The following is a 17,644-nucleotide window of genomic DNA, read 5'->3' on the forward strand; positions in this document are numbered from 1 at the left end:
TGAACTCCATAATTTTATTTATGCGATTGCGATATAATTCAATTATTAGAGTGCTAGCAATTGCATTATATTTGGAATATAGCCGTTGAAATACGACCGATGTTAGAATTTTAATTTTATTATTACGAAATTATTTCAAATATTTTTGTTAAATATTTTTTTAAAAAAAAGATTAGTAAATTAATTTAAAAAATAAATTAAATATTATATGTAAAGTAAAATAAATAGAATTGAAGTTTATTAATAAATTAATAAAATAAAGAGTCAAATAAAAAAAATAATAGGGAGTGTTGGTGAATCAAACACATTTTTCATAATAAAATCAAGATAGAGAGTGAAGTGAATTATTTATAATATAATAAGAATTGAAATAGGAAAGCTTATTAGAAATAGGCTAAGGCTCTAAAAAATATTTGAGTTATTTATTTAAAAATAATTTGTATTAGTCTCTCGTCCCGTTTATTTTTTTATCAGTATTTAATATTTATAGATTTGGCTCTCTTTTTAACCCCTACAAGGCTTCATGCCCACGACACTTTAAATTCATAATCTTTAAGCCAAGCTGTCATCTCGAGGATCATGAATACTTGCTTTAGTAGTTCCTTTTAATAATGTCTTTTTACGTCAAAATTAAAAAATAATTTAGAACTCTAATACTTCCCAAAAATGAATTACCAAAGATTAATATATTACCGAAATAAAATGTCAGTACATTACTTTTAGTTTTTGAAATCAAAATTGAAGGATTTTACTTCTTGTGGATGGATCCGAACCCGAATAAAAGTGAAGGTGAAGACCCACCAGTAAGTAAACAACCCACAAGCAGAGTGGTATCAACTTAAACTTCAATTTTCAAGCCCAAATCTGTACCAGTACCACAGAGTAGTCGTCAAAATATATCTAGAATCCACCAATATCTACAACTGCATTAGTAGCTAAAGATGAGAAAGATATTCTCCTAGCCCACAAGCACAGATCATATACAATGAAGCTTACTGGTCATATACAACAATGTAAGTTACTAGAACAAGCATATATAAATATATAATGGCTGAAGCAGCAGAGGCCATAATCAATGAGAGCAATTTTCCTCCTACCAATTTACACAAGAATCACAATCATAATGGTTTTGTAGCAGCTTCCTGTATGTAAGCCATGGCCGCCTCCTCCGAGAGCTGTTTTCCTCCTACCAGGCCTCTGACCAAGGCATTCGCATATTCTTTGGCAGGGGCACACACAGGAAACTTCCCAGACTTGAAGTTTTCGACATCAGATAGGGTACACCTGAGAAAGAAAGCAAGCGATCATCATTTTCTTATGAAACATGGTGATTGTAGAGGGGAAATAGATATATCTCTGCAATGTTCTTACGTCATTGTCAGTATTGGGATGCCATTTTCGTTCCCCATGTACACGACATTATGGTACCAACCATTCTGCACGAATAACCAAAACCATATTCACATGGTGCGGGAAAGGTTGACATGTATATTGTAAAAGATGAACAGACTACACTTGCTGCACAATCTATATGCATGGGGATCCCAAAACAATTAAGGCAACCCCCAAAAGATTATGAAATGCGTTGTGAGATTTTGCAGAGGTAATGAAATCCATATCGGTCAATCATAGATTTCTCAACTTATCAGAGTCATTCTCGGTCTTATGCATAATAAATTAGATAACATACGGACCATGCTGTCCTATTGATGGATGATGATTCTTTTATACCCAGACTGAAAATAACCAGATAGACTAATAAAATTGATTGCATAGACTAGTATTATGAAACATGCTCATGGCCAAATATTTTCCACTAAAAAGTATGGAAGGGATAATCCAAATAAACATTTTGCTAGTCAAATATTTTCCAGAAAACAAGGTGCACAATTTGCACAAAAGACTTGAAATGTATATACCTTTAAGATCTCCAAAGAAATGCAATTTTTTTCCTTGATGAACTCTAAATCAGTCAAATCAAACACAGGAGAACTCATATCGCAGCCTGAAACATTTTCCTGAAGCAAAACATCATTGAACTGCTCAAGCCTGTAAGGAAAACCAGAGAAGTGTTCACAATGAGAAAATATTAACACGGGAAAGATTGATTTAAAACTGTACCTAGATAAGAGGAGATCATTTACATAATCTAGGCATTTATCTAAGAAGTAACAAACACCCCTTGTGAATGACATAAACAAAAATTACTACTTAGGCAGTTTATAATGAAAAATGGAAGCTAAAATAATCATACGTGATTCTGTACAGGCACATGTAAGCTTTATGCTGACAGTTGCTTTCAGGACTGAGAAAAGCAGCACCTCCAGGACCCCATGTTTTTGTTTGATCACGGCCAAAAAATAAACGATGAGGGACAACCTTCCACAAAATCTCTTTTGGCACACTTTTATCTAGTGAACCAGTACATGGCCTTCTCATGCCTTCCACCTGAAGTCATTTGGCAAACTTAAGAGGGATGAACAAATTATAGGAAAGAAACATGTAGTTATTCATGATGTGCCAGAAGTGATGCTCTTGCAGAATATGCACAACTTTCAAATATAAACAAATGACTATTTTACAACTCATCACAAAGCAGTTTAACCATGCTACAAAGTAGCAAAACAATTTTGTTGATGGTAAATAGCCAGATTACCTATAATAAACAGAAAAACAAGTAGATATAGTGACTAACATCTCTCTTAAACAGAGGGTTACATAATGGAGGCAGCCCCCTTGTTCTGTTTTACCTTTTTATGGAAGGATAAAAAGCACACTGACAATAGCATGACATCAATTGGAGCTTAGATCAACATTCAAAAACGAATAATGATTTTCAGGCCAAAAGGAGTCTTAATGTAAGGGGAAAATGATAAAAAATAAAAAAATTAGCCCTCCCATTTTGGCCTGAAATGTTGGTTCATGTATCATTGCTCTTCAGACAAAGAGAACCGAAAGAAGATCAAACACACTGACTTTACAGAAGAAAATAGTTTTTTTGTATTCAGGATTAATTAAAATGTAAGGCTGTTAGGAGATAAGTCAATATCATGAAGCCTAGCCCAAGAACAGAAACTATTGTCATTTCTTTATATAGGGACATTTACAAAGCATGGAACTGTACAGACTTACCTGTCCACCTTCAATGTAGCAGAGGAATCTTGATTCCCACATATTTGATCCATAAGTAGCATACCAAACATATGTCTTTGACAGTGCCGATCTCCAGATGGTATTTACTTCATCTGCACTCAGTTTCAAGTTCAATATAGAAGACAACTAAAAGAGGCAATTGGGTTAACAAACATCAGTCATCTTTTACCACTGCTAACTCCGCCAATTCTCAGACCAGAAAAGGGTTGTAAAACATCCTCAACAGTGTTCCCAAGATCTTCTAATACAACAGGTACCCCATTATCATTCTCAACATCAGAATCTGAGATTAAGATCTACAAATTCAGGAGAATCGTATAAGGATAATGTAAGGTAGCTAAATGAACAACAAAAAATACCAACAAATAAGGAGATATGCAAAAGAAAGTCTATAATCTCATTTGGTTTTGTGAGAAGATCAGCAATTTGTAATTCCGATGCCATGAAAAATATTGGATTGACTGGTAACAAAAAAAGAAACAAAAGACTCATTGACTGCATCTCCTTTAGCACACATGCAACCAAAAGCAACAAAAACAATACTGATCACTTCACTTCTGCACCTCAAATTTTAGTGAGATTATAAATGTTATATTAAGGGCATCCCTTCAGCAGCAGTAATGGTTGTTCCACTGCAACCTGGGGGAACAGATTCAAACAACGAAAAGTGTCTGACATTCACCACCCCACAACAGACCAAGCATTAGGCATTGGGTTGGCTAACTTTTCATAAATTATTTAAAGAGACCCCCCTTTTATTCTGTAGAAAAGTTACCAACATGTTAACTAGAAAAGCATTTCAATTTGTGAAACCTGAGAACCAAGCTAAACCTAACAAAGTTGGCTTGGTTCTTCAGTTCTACAATACCATGGACTGACCTTGGTTCTAACTTTCTGAGAACCAAGGTAATTTCTACGGTTCTTCTTTCATGTATTGGGTCCCAGAAGCAACTCAAAACTAATCTTTCAAAGTATTGGATGATTCCAGTATAATTGACTTTTTCAAAACCATTAATCATGCATAATGGATCCACCACTAAAAAGTTTCCATTCTTGACTGTCCTAAATATATAAATATAACAAAATAGGTTAGTTCAGCCAATGTAGGAAATTCAATCCTTCAAGTTATAGGATGAGAAACTTGAGATAAGCATGCTACCGCTAAGCATAACTTTTTCAGTAAGAACCCAGAAAATAGTTGGAATGAAGTTACGTTGGGATCTAAAAGAATCCCAAAACCAAATTCGATGTCACACTACCAGTGACTTTATGTGATATTCTTTCTGTTTGGTTATATATTCCCCATTGATTCTACTCCTGTTGATTTTTAGCATTGAGAAAACAGTCCAGAAGGTTAAGAAGAACAGGAGATGTCTCAAGTGTTTGAAGCGGCTGGTTTTATTCTAAGTTAGAAGAGTCTAGTTTAGGTGTTTTATTATAAGGGGTATTTCGGTCTTTGTGTAGGCTAAATAAAAACCTTGTAATTACTGCCCATAATGTCTATAAATAGGAGACATAGGGCAGGGCAATCACAGATGATCATTCATCCTCTATGATCGAGTGCAGTGTGTGTGAGAAGAAAGGCTTGTGTCCAAGAAAGTCTTTGTAATCTCCAAGAAGATTGTACTTGGGTGGAATAGAGATGGAAGAGTGAAATATTGATCATTCCAAAAGTCTTTGAATACGAGTGAGACTGCTGTAAAAAAGAGAGGAAATATTTTGTGTAAAGATGAGTGTTTGTAATCTCTTAAGTGCAGTGAATTCATGAGTCAGAGAGGAAGAAGAGAGGGACTTCTTGTAACTGTTCTACACTCGGTTTCTAGTAGAATTGCTCTTGTTCTTGGTGACTGGATGTAGGGCCATTTCCGTGGCCTGAACCAGGATAATTCATGCGCCTCTTGTGATTGTGGTTTGATTGTTTCATTTCTGTTTTCATTTCTTTAATTCTGTCTTTCATTACAGTTGCATATTTTTTGTTATTTGAGATTGATTTCGGGTGAGGAGTGTGAGTGAATTGGCAACAAGAATCATTGATATAAGAGCTCCTAAACAACTCCAATTAATAAATAGTACAACAGAGAAACTCCTAATGTGAATGATGAAGTTCAATGAATGTGACACATTACCCGGGTAAGTTGGGGAAACATGTTTTAAAGCACTGTGGCAGAGGGCCAGAATAACATATTTGTATGTCATTATCTTAGTGATTTCTGTGTAGGATTTCATGGTAAAGGACTTTCCAAACCACGATCAAGAAAATAAGCCCAGACATGACCTGATTCCAAAGACAATCAATTAATGCGCCAACAATATAATAGTTCACCCTTTCTAACAGCTTAAATTTAGATGAGTCGGTTGCTCATTTAATCCTTCAGCTTTTTGTCAGGCACTAAAATTCAAAGGCTAAAATCCACACAGGTGCCACGCAAGCACAAATATGATATGGAGGCTATTGAACTATGAAAGGACTCGAATATGAAAATCAATGTGATATGGAAAATGAAGAGTCAAATATGATATGGAGGCTATTGGACCAATTAGATCCTAGCCATCAATTAAAGATACGGAAGGTATCTGACAAATTCAACCCATTTGAGGTGGGCATTGGCCTAATTTTTTCTCAATTTTGCCAAATATGGACCAGGGAGAAAAAATCAATCGTTAAGTACAAATAAGGTCGCAAGCATAGAGCCCTCAGTCCATACTTTAAGTCACATAAACAACATTATACCAATCATTTATCCCACTATGTGGTGTCGATACATGAATTCTACCTATCTAGTTATTTTGATCTATGACACTATTTTCTGTAAAGCATCTCCACCAAGTTTTTCTTGGTTTTTCTGTACCTCTTTTTCTAAATGTTCATTATATTTCATCCACTTTCCTCACAAGAGCCTCAATTAGTCATTTTTTTATATGACCAAACTATCTTAATAGTGTTTCACGCTTCTAATCTTTAACAGAAGCCACTCTGACCTTATTTCAAATAACCTCATTTCTAATTTTCTTTTTTTCTTGTAACACTACAAATCTATCTGCATCACCATCTTCATTATGCCCATATTTTGCACACTGGTACTTTACCATCCTTTCCGCCTTAACTCTATGGGTAACATCATCATTAATCTCCTCATTTTTTTGGATTGATCCAAGATATATGAACTAATCTTTTCTTGATATGACTTGATGTTCAAATTTTACCATAACATCATTCACGTATATTTAATAAATATATATAAAAAATTCACTAGCATAATTGCCTAAAAGGATGAACTAAGCTGAGCCCTGTGCCATGGCTTGAGAAGCCTATAAGCCCTTGAACACAATTTGATTGCAACAAAAATTAAACAAGCTATTCTGTCTGCATTATTGTGTTGCCCATAGACGATTTTTAAATTCTCTTCTAGCTAAACAAAATTACAGCCTCAAATTACTTCATTCGAGCTTGGGAATGTTTATTCAACTTACATAACAAATCATTTTTATATTTCTTGGTCTTGGCAAACAATACTTACCTTTTGCATTTGAACGAGTACAAGTACGAGTAGCATACAATAGTTACCTTTTTAAATATAAATTGAATGAGTGCAAGTATCCAATGGATATCTGTTATTTAATGGGAACCAGGCTGAAGAAAGTACATTACCGTGTGGTTCAGGTATAGATTAGGAAAGAGGATGTGGGGATAGGAATAAGGACGAGGGAAGGGGGACCTTATCCATATCCAATCAGTTGTCATCACCAATTAAGGAGGTGGATCACTATATATACCTCCCTCCCTCTTACTTTCCTTTTCAGTTTTTCTTAAGGCATGTGAGGGTTAGGCTTAATTAGCTACCAAGGAGGTTTTGTTACTTTCCTTTTTTGGTTTTTCTTAAGGCATGTGAGGGTTAGACATAATTAGCTGCCAAGGAGGGTTTGTTTATGTTGTCACATGACCAACCCGGGAAAGTAATCACATTATGACATTTGAGTGTCTTTAATAAAATGTTCATTGCAGATGGCTTATTCAAGTAATAAGCAACACAATGAGGAAGAGCTTATTTCTATATTTATGAACTATTGGGATCAAAAGCCTTGATATCTTGTCGTGATGAACTAATCAATGTATTCAAACTTAACTAGTCCAATTATATTAGAGCCTACTTTGATCTTGTAGCCTCCAATCATGCTGCCAAGTAGAAGCTTGCCCAAGAGCAAAACAAAAATCATGACTCTCAACTCAAACAAGTAAGCAATTTGTGGATGTCCACGTTGCAGTAACAAATCAATCTGCATCACAGACAACTTGAACTCGGGCTTGACCTTCATTACTGTCAGCAATTTGGGGGGTTCCACAAGGCTAAACCTACCCCTTGTATTCCTCAAATCTCACCATCCACAACTTTAGTTGTGCCCATTTTTGAGGGCTCCGCCTCCATTTTACAAGACCATTGACTTAACACCCAATAGCTTTTGCCCTACCATCTCAACATCATCTTTTCTCGTCAGCAATTTAAAACAAAAGAATTTTTATTCCTCAGATCAATTTTACAATAACACCATCAATTAACCACTTGACCTGAAACTTAGCGAGCTAAACAAGATAATACGGGATGCTCATGACTCTAGGTAGACCCAAATACTGACCCGAACCAAGGTGATTGAGTCAGTTTGGTTTGTTATTTTTTCTAGTTCAGTTCAGATCAGGGCTAAAAAATTTGACTCAGCTGGCACTGATTCAGGGTTAAGCCCAGACTCTCACATTCACGGACCTGACCCAAACCTATCACCCCATATAACAACCTCCCAGACTTCTTAAATTTCTTTTTTTTTTAAAGAAAGGGGGATTTATACCATAACATAACTGAATATCCATATGCTATAAATATGGTTTGCCAGATCATGCATCTACCAAGAGAAATACACATGGAAGCAAGCAGCCAATAGGATTACTTCAGTACTTCAAGTTGTCACCGGAAAAAAAGTTTGATGTTTTCTATATGAAGAGAGGATTTTTTTCTCAGAAAGTGATGTCTGTTACAGATGAAGAATGGACAAGTTCCATTGATGACAAAAGATCCACCTCATGAGTCATGACATTGCACTCTTGTAGGCAGTAATCTCATTACTTTCACTTTTGTAGTTTCCAGATCTAGTGCTGAAGTCGAGTTGAGATCTATGTCCCATGGGGTGTCTGAAATATTTTGGCTGAAGATCCTATTGAGAGATCTACAATATGCAAACAAATGACCTACAAATATGATGATTCAGCTACACACAAAGGCCCTGCAACTACAAAAAAACCAATAATAAATCAACAAAGTTGATTTTGGCTCCCCATACTATCAGCTGGAGGTTGGTTACACTTAAACAAAGCCCTTCTAGAAGGATTCTTCCCCTGCATATGGCTGGCAGCTCAACCATGTGTCTGCCTCAGCATAGCAGACTGTGGGCTGGGTTCTTACTTGCTTCTGCCTAAGCCTAGCAGACCTCCTCAGAGTTGGCCTAGGCTCTGTGGTGGTGTGGTCTGGTCCATCCATAGCAGCCCTTGCTGGAGCCTGATGCCCAGCTGCCTTCGGCACCCTTTCTGTGAGCTGAACCACCCTTTTTTGAACCAACTTCAAGGGCTTCCCTAACCATTTATCAACCTTCCTCAGCCCTTTCTCAACCTTCCTCTTGACCCCCGCAATTGCAGAATTGCACTTACCAAGCTGCATCCAGACAAGATCAAGAAACTGTGTGTTTTGTGCTACAATTCATAACAATGATAAAATGCATTTGCTATGCTAAATGATAATCTGAACACAGAAATGTTGTTACTTTTCAGCATTTCTGAACCAATTTAAGTTAGAAGGCCAACTGCAACCAGACTTAATGAAGACATGAAAATTTATAGTGGAGTACAAAAATATAACCTGGATTGGAAGTTCTTTACTCCTACTGATTAATTCCTTCGGTAATTCATCCTTTAGAATTGGCCAAAACATACTCAGCTCTTCACGAACCTGAACACAGTATTTTGCAGTCAAAAGAAGAAATTAAGAAAATAAAACTGGTGTTAGATTTGCTTTGCCAAGCAATAACAGGAAAATCACTATGGCATTTTTTTTTTTTCCCTTTTTGCATATGCAAACTAGAAATGGGGACCAAAAAGATTGGCTATGAACAATAAATATGGAATTAACCAATTATCAGAAAGCTGTCTTACTGCTTGTATTACACGCCATGTGGACTCAAATGGATAAGCCTCCGAAGATCCAATAATGGGATCGTCCTCTAATAATACTTCCACACATGCTAGAACTGAATTTGCTAGAGAATCAAGATTATATCCTCCTTCTAATGTCATCACAATCTTACCCTGAGCAAACTCCATCAACTACACCGCATTGGAAGGAGCAAACAAGAAGATCACATGACGGAATTTACAGCAAATTCAAGTGAATAAGAATTATATATACACCTTAAAAGATGACTACATAGGATTGAAAGACTACATTAATGTCAACACTAAAGAAAGTCATTCATTCATGCTACCATATCTAACCATCCAGTTGTAATAGACTTCAAGTGAGCTTAAAACTAAAAACAAGATAGCCTTCAGTTGTTTTATCATTACCTTTTTTAACATAACTGAATAACCATATGGTGTAACTCGACAGCCCCCAAGAGGATCATTAACAGCTGTTCCCAGATAGCAGCACCAAAGTTAGAAACTTTAATGGAACATGAAAAAATTCTGCAACTGTAATCAGCATTTGTGATACAAAAAGAGGATCCTTCCCATGCCAAGAAAATAAAAGGGGAGATAACCATTTTGAATGTCTAAATTGGAAAAGAAAATGTTGTAATCTGTTGTACATTATGATCACCAACAGTTGGCACAGGTAGTCTTTGCTTTAGATCGACATGGCATAACGCTACAGTTCTGATATTAGATGGTTGTCATCATAGTTTATAGCTTCCTCACATCCCACTACTGTCCTCTTCATTCTCTATGCATAAAATGTAGAGTAATATCTGAACATTGTTTTTTATCATAAATTGAAGCGCTTAATGATGAGTCATTAGCAACTGGTTATGTCCCTGGATGAAAGATTGGTACCATAAATTTGAACATGTAATTGGAACAAAGGTTTTGTTGGGTTGAGTTAAGATTTGAGTTTTAGCAACTAGTGCCATGACACTGCAATTTATATATATAACTTGCATAACTCAAAAGAAATAGCTAGACTAACCTGCATCAAATCCAGCAGAGATAATAACTATATCTGGACAAAATTCCTTTGCAACAGGGATTAGTACATGGTCCCACACGGCTAAATAATCAGCATCCCCACACCATCCATTCTCCCAGGGAACATTGATGTTGTATCCTGCACCTGGTCCTTCACCAATCATAATATGAGAACCGTCATCACTAGCAGGATAAAAAGTCCCAAATTCATGCCTGGATAAGAGAAACCATTCCATCAATTCACTAGGATATGATACCTGATTTCATACAGTAAATCAACAAGACGCAAGTTCAAAATTTTCAATAAATCAACCATCAATATGACTATAACAAATCATAAAAATAAACAATTGTTTCAGAAAGATACATTTCCTTCCTTCCTGGTAAGTACAGTAATCTATCTTACTCAGCCTAAGTACTAGAAAAAAAATTGATGAGGGTCACCTGTGCACTGAAAAGAACAAGACTCCTGGATCCTTCCAAAACATTTTTTGAGTGCCATTTCCATGATGAACATCCCAATCAACTATCAATATTTTGTTAATACCCAACTCCTGTTGCAAAGAAGTTCAAGCTTTAAAAGAAAGTAAAAATCTATCACACTATGTTATGTCAACTGTTTATAATATTACCCCAAACTGAGCAGGTTTTTGAATGACCTTGAGTCAAGTAGTAAAACACTCACATGTTTATCCAAGAGGAACTTTGTTGCAATAGCAACATTGTTGTATAGACAAAACCCCATTGGTTTATCTACTTCTGCATGATGTCCCGGGGGCCTGACAATTGCAAAAGCTGAATCAAGTTCTCCTTTGGCAACTTTCTCAGTGACCTACCAGAGCAAACATCTGCAATTAGGGTCTCGAACATATCTATATCAGTTAAGTGCAACGTTATTCTTATGAGTAAATAAATCATAAAATCATGAAAATTCACATAAAATACATTCTGATAGACATACATCACCACCTTTGTGGAAGGCTAAGCAGAATTGCTAAAAGCAATTCATTTAGTCGACTCCAAATTCTCCAATTATTAGAAGAATTAGGGGCTTGCAACCATTGTATAGTTAATTTAGTCATTAGGTTTCGGACAAGAATCTACTCTGCAATTCACAACAAATTCAACATTTCCAGAGAGATTTCGTAGAATTAGTCTCTAAGCATCTAGGTATATCACTGAATTATTAGGAGAAATCCAAAAAATATGCTCCAGGTGTAGCTTGGAGCAAAGTGTTGAGTTACGGCAATCATGAAGAAATGCAGCAAGTTATGTAATATATGGATCTACTATTTTTAAGAAGATCCTATAACCGGATTAGGATTCCTTCTTAATCCGGTCTTAGGAATGTTTCCTAAGTAGTGTGTATATTTAGTTTTCCTTATTGTATAGCTTTCCTTTCCTTTGTATCAGTTGTTTCCATTGTTGTATTTTCTTTTCCTCTATAAAGAGGACTGCCGTGTACATTTAAAATTATCTAAGGAATTATTCTTTCCTACGTGGTATCAAAGCCACTCTTTGTGCCTAAACCCTAACTATGCCTTCATTGCACGTCTCCGTGTTCTTCACACCTTTGTTCCTATTGCGTTTTTCCCTTAGGCCTTCATTGCCATATATCGATTCACTCAATTGCTAAAGTGAACATGTCAGAATTTTCAGAGGATACACCATGCATGACAACTGGAGAGTCAACACCGGTGGACCAAATGACCGGTACCAGTGCTCGTGCCGAAGCCTAAGTCAATACCAAAGTTGAAGAACTACCCGAGATACACCATGCCTATTGTTTGGATGGTAGGAACCATCTACAATGGGCACAACTAGTCAGAACCTTTCTCAAAGGCTGAGGGAAGCTTGGACACCTCACCTCTCCTTCACCAAAGGCTACTAATCCAGCTTTTCCAGCATGGGACAAAGAAAACTCCCTCATTATGTCATGGTTGTGGAATGCCAAACAACCTGAGGTCAGTAAAAATTATATAGCTTCTGCTAAAGAGATTTGGGACACCATAAAACAAACTTACTCTAAAGTACAAGATGCCTCGGTAATTTTTAACATCAAGACAAAGATCAGTAGTACTCGTCAAGCCTCTTTAACTGTCATAGAGTACTTTAATAAAATGAATGGGTTATGGTTAGAACTAAACCAGTATCGAGAGATAAAAATGGTGTGCAACACTGATGCTACCGCTCTAAACTTGATATTTGAAAGGGATCGGATTGTGGAGTTTCTAGCTAGTCTCAATAATGAATTTGATCAGGTGAGGATTCAGATTCTTGGTAGGGAGAAGCTACCCTCTCTTAATGAGGTTTTTGACATTGTTAGGAGTGAGGAAAATCGAAGAGGGGTCATGCTTAATGAAATAGGGACAGAAGGATCAGCCATGATCACAAATAACAAGGAAGGAGCACGATTTAGAATGGGAAAAACATAAGCTAAAAATCATGAGGGGCTTTGGTGCACATATTGTAAGAAGCCTAGACACACCCGAGATACATGCTTCAAACTTCGTGGAAAAGAGGTTGTCCTAAGCAAGGTGGGAGGCTTTAGAAACTTGACATCAAAGAATCAGGCCTATATATCTACCAAGGAGCACAAGGAGGAGGACATAGCTAGTAAGACAAAACTAACCTCTAGTTCTGATCCTGCTCAACTTGATGCTAATGAAATCAATAAACTTAAGGCTTTCCTCAAGTCTATTCACGATGAAAACTGTGCTTTTGCCCAGCAAGGTAATTGTTTACATTCAGCTTCTTTTTCTGCCTCTAAAATTGATAAGAATGACATTTGGATACTCGATTCAAGAGCCACTAACCATATGACCACTGATCTGTTTGTTTTTGACACTTATGAGCCTATTGTAACTTCGAACAGATCACCATTGCCAATGGAATCTCAGTTTCCATTAAAGGACAAGGTACAGTCACCCTTAGCCCAAATATTACATTCCAAAAGGTTCTGCATGTGCCAAATCTATCCACCAACCTTGTGTCCATTCATCAGCTCACTCATGATTTGAACTGCCATGCAATTTTCTCTTCTAATATGTGTGAATTTCAGGCCTTGAAGATGGGAAAGATGATTGGTGCTGCTAGGGAACAGCACCAGTTGTATTTTTTGGTGCAAAAGGGAGGCTGCTCTACTGGAAATTGGCTGTCCAATGCTACTGGTTCCTCTCAAACAACAACAACAACAACATATCCAGCCGTTATCCCACTATGTGGGGATGGCTACATGAATTCTAGACTTTTATGTTGGTTACATCCCAACAGATAGTTTGTCTAGAATTCATATTTGGATCCGACTAGATTTTACGCTGGTTGTCGGCTACCTAACGCAACCCTCCTCCTTTATCCGGGCTTGGGACCGGTAGTGGATAATATCCCCTGGCGGAGTAATGATGAAATGAAGTTTCAACACCATCTTCATATGAAGAAGTTTCATGAGATGGTGGTGAATGAAGATAATTGATATAGTTGTGTTCCATCACTTAGTTGACATGGTGAAACCAACACTACAGGCTTGGTCGCCCTCCTTTCCCTCTTTTAAAATCCATGTTTCCTTCATTATTTAGGTCTCTCGATTCTAGTGTTTTTCAGTGTGATGTATGTGCAATTTCTAAACATCATTGTGTGTCATATCCCATTAATAATAAGAAGTCTTCCAAGCTTTTTTCCTTGGTTCATTCAGATGTTTGGGGACCCTCTAAAATACCAAATTCTTCTGGGGCTCGATGGTTTACTTCTTTTATCGATGATTGTACTCAGATGACATGGATTTTTTTATTAAAAGATAAAGCTATTGTTGGTACTATTCTGCCATATTTTTTTAAGCTAATTTCAACTCAATTTAACTGCCCTATTCAGAAATTCCGAACTGATAATACAAAGGATGACTTTAATAATCACTTGCATCTTTTTTTTCAACAAGAAGAGATTGTTCATGAGTCTTCTTGTGTCGACACTCCACAACAAAATAGAGAGGTTGAACGAAAGATGAGACATCTTCTCAATGTTGCTCGGACACTTCTCCACCATCACCATGTTCCTAAGAATTTATGGGGTGAAACTATCCTTACAATGGCCTACTTGATAAACCGGCTACCCTCCAAAATCCTCAACCATCAGACCCCATTTCAGTCTCTCTCTACCTATTTTCCTGACCTAAATTTGCACTCCCATCTTCCCTTAACGGTCTTTGGTTGTGTCTCTTTTGTTCATATTCCCAAACAACATCGAGACAAGCTTGATCCTAGGGCTCTAAAGTGTGCTTTCCTTGGCTATTCCCCTACTCAAAAGGGGTACAAATGTTATCATCCCCCTATAGAGAAATTTTATATCTCCAAGGATGTTACCTTTGTTGAGTCCACCCCTTTCTTTGCTTCACCTAAGGCTGGTCACCAGGAGGAGAATTCGGTTAATGGTAACCATTCTTGCTGTGGGGTGTGTTTCCAACCTTAGAATCAGCCTCCCTCTGCCCACAGCCACAAGCTGCTCTGCCCAGGTCATCCACGCAAGCTCAATCTCAGTCTCCTACTCAATCTCAGCCTTCTATTAGATCCTCCAGCAGCAGTGAGCAAGCTGCCCCTCAACAATTACAGCCTCCAGTCAGATTTGAAGGATCTCCCTATGTATTCAAAAAAAGACAACATGTTCTAGACCCTCAGCAAGCACCACCGTCTGATCCTAGTCAAGGTAAGGAATTTATACAGTCTGCCATTCCAGAAAAAGAACTGATACAGCCTTCCACTTCAGACCTATCTAACCCAATTTATGAGGATTAAGACCTCCCTATTGCTGTTAGGAAGGGGATCAGAAGCTGTACCCAGCATCCCTTGACTAATTTTTTGTCCTATTATTGGCTGTCACAAAGTCACAAAGGCTTCCTAGCATCCTTGGATTCAATTGTCATTCTTAAATCAGTAAATGAGGCTTTAACAGATCAGAACTGGAAACAAGCTATGCTGGAGGAGGTGAGGGCTCTGAAGAAAAATCATACATGGGAAATTGTTGTTTCGGCCAAAGGGGGTTGTGCCAGTAGGCTGTAAGTGGGTTTTCAATGTGAAATACAAGGCTGATGGAACATTGGAAAGATATAAAGTCAGGTTGGTGGCCAAAGAATATATTCAATCCTACAGTATAGACTATTTTGAGACATTTGCCCATGTGGCAAAGATGGCAACAATAAGGATTCTTATTTCATTGGCAGCCTTTTTTTGGATGGAAATTACAGCAATTGGATGTCAAGAGCACTTTCTTACATGGAGACTAGGAAGAAGAAGTGTTCATGGATTTGCCTCCGGGATTTCAAGAAGGGAATGATGGGAAAGTATGCAGGCTCGAGAAAGCCCTTTATGAACTCAAGCAGTCCCCAAAGGCCTGGTTTGGCCGATTCTCTAAAGCCATAAAGGCTATGGGATACAGTCAAAGCAGGGGTGATCATACCCTCTTCATGAAACACTCAAGGGAAGGTAAGGTTACTGCTTTGCTAGTCTATGTGGATGACATAATTGTCACTGGAGATGATGAAGAAAAACAAAAGGTGCTCAAGGGGAATTTAGTTCAAGAATTCGAGATTAAAGATCTTACAAAGTGATGCACTAAATCCTGAAAGGACCATTTACCATATTGTTTTGAAACGTTTTTCAGAGCAACTTTGTGTCCAAATTCCCAACACAAGGAAATATCAATCATGTGAAACAAGCTTACATCTACCACCATGAAGAAAAATAACATGGCTAACATAAAACATCCGAATCATGCAAAAGTTGCCGAACAACCAAAGAAGTACAGTAAGAACACATAAAAATAACCCAAAGAGAATTCTTACCTCTAACAGGGAACCAGCAGCAAGATATGCAGCTTCTGAGGAGCCCTCATTGAAATATATAGAATTAAATTTTGCTGCAACTTTCTTTCGTCTTGATTCAAACTTTCTGGAGCTTATATTTTTTATTAAATCAATGTGTTTTCTTGTGTGAACTGCAGCTATATATTCATCTTCTGCTTCCTTGGCACTCAATACCACACATCTGAAGGAGGGCGGGAAGAAAAAGAAAACAATTCCTTTCATTCAGAAGAAAGTCAAAGTAAACATTTTTTTCTGGAAGTACAAGTCCAGAAATTTAACACAACAAACATTAGAACAAACGGAGTAAAGAAAAAGATTCAAGGGGCGATATGATTCTGGAAAAAGCTGCAGCAATTAGACAAGGAACACAACATGGGAAAGCATTTCAAGTTTTTAGAACTCGTCTTGGCCGCTGAAGATTACTTGTAGCTGTACATTTTTATGGTTAATCAAATTCAAACGGTTAATTTCTTTGACAAATGCTCATTCATTTTTCCTAAGTTTCTAAGCAACCAAAACAACGAACATACTTTACCCCAGTCACTTAATCTTCTTTTCCTGGCTTGCTCTTTCCCTTCGAAAACCCTAGATTCGAACAGACACACTTAAGAGAAGAGCTTTGCGCTTCATTCTTTGGGCACAATTACTGTGAATGAACTAAAATTTTCAATCGCACGCAGTGAATGAAAGCGAAACAACACGCTCCAATTACAACCAATAATCAGAACCAAATGGTACCGTCAGTGACCAAGTACACTGCGAGTTCAAACCGATAGGATTTCTACACCACCGCGGAGCTCAGAAAACTTCAACAACGCCAAAAAGCCTCAAATAAACAAAGAGCAAGCGCTCGAAACAGCGAATTGCTGACATAAAAACCAGGAAATTTAAATGTATCTGAAAAACCTTTGGTGGATGAGGGCGGATTGGAGCTTCTCCCAGATGGTGAGGATCCGATCGGGCATCTCGGGGTGGGTTTCGTCCTCGAGACAGAAGTGCTTGCACATTCTCTCGTCGTATATCAGCCCTACGCGCCGTCGCCGTCCTCCGGTATCAGCTGCTTTCTCCGGTAAGATCTCCATTTTCGCCGGGGCAAAGGCACGGTTCGAATTTGGGAAGTTTGCAAAAATACGACTTTTGGCGAGAAAATAATGAAAAATAGGTTTTCCTTTTTTTTTTCTTTCGGTAAAACTAAGACTTTTTAGGATAGACAAGGCCTTGTCCCTTTCTTCCTTATCAATTTATCGCTCTTTTTCATTTTTAATCTTTATTTCTTTACACCACTACCATTCATCATCGTTACGAAATGCATCATCAAAGTCAACTTCTCCTAGAAACATTAAAAGTTTTGGGACCCAAAGAGCTTTCATCTCATCGCTATTGAATCTTTAGTCTAAAATGTGAACTTTTACACAAAT

At 37.3% G+C, this 17,644-nt stretch overlaps 1 protein-coding gene across 2 annotated transcripts; it reads right to left on the reverse strand.

Moving 5' to 3' along the window:
* Window positions 1–828: 828 nt before the first annotated feature.
* LOC127793069 (histone deacetylase 5) lies at window positions 829–17,376 on the reverse strand. 2 transcript variants are annotated; one of them, XM_052323838.1, is made up of 14 exons: window positions 17,133–17,376; window positions 16,206–16,407; window positions 11,061–11,207; window positions 10,820–10,929; window positions 10,377–10,588; window positions 9,758–9,822; window positions 9,347–9,517; window positions 9,054–9,143; window positions 3,326–3,449; window positions 3,133–3,245; window positions 2,255–2,448; window positions 1,920–2,049; window positions 1,372–1,436; window positions 829–1,284 (listed from the first exon to the last, which is right to left on the reverse strand). In XM_052323838.1, exons 1-14 carry the CDS (start codon window positions 17,306–17,308, stop codon window positions 1,119–1,121), a joined length of 1,965 nt encoding a protein of 654 aa, XP_052179798.1. In that variant the 5' UTR covers window positions 17,309–17,376; the 3' UTR covers window positions 829–1,118. The 2 variants fall into 2 exon arrangements, with proteins under 2 accessions (XP_052179798.1, XP_052179797.1); XM_052323837.1 differs by having other exon boundaries at window positions 3,323–3,449; window positions 17,133–17,375.
* Window positions 17,377–17,644: the final 268 nt, after the last annotated feature.

Source organism: Diospyros lotus, unplaced genomic scaffold (genome assembly GCF_014633365.1).
Source record: "Diospyros lotus cultivar Yz01 unplaced genomic scaffold, ASM1463336v1 superscaf1, whole genome shotgun sequence".
NCBI classification, from domain to species: domain Eukaryota; kingdom Viridiplantae; phylum Streptophyta; class Magnoliopsida; order Ericales; family Ebenaceae; genus Diospyros; species Diospyros lotus.

What these genes read in the sequence shown, in the direction of transcription:
- LOC127793069 (XM_052323837.1), bottom strand. Translation starts at nt 17,308, where the DNA reads ATGGAGATCTTACCGGAGAAAGCAGCTGATACCGGAGGACGGCGACGG. An exon ending in TCCGCCCTCATCCACCAAAG is followed by an intron (nt 16,408 to 17,132) that starts GTTTTTCAGATA and finishes GCCCTCCTTCAG; the next exon opens with ATGTGTGGTATTGAGTGCCA. An exon ending in ATTCAGTTATGTTAAAAAAG is followed by an intron (nt 9,518 to 9,757) that starts GTAATGATAAAA and finishes AATGCGGTGTAG; the next exon opens with TTGATGGAGTTTGCTCAGGG.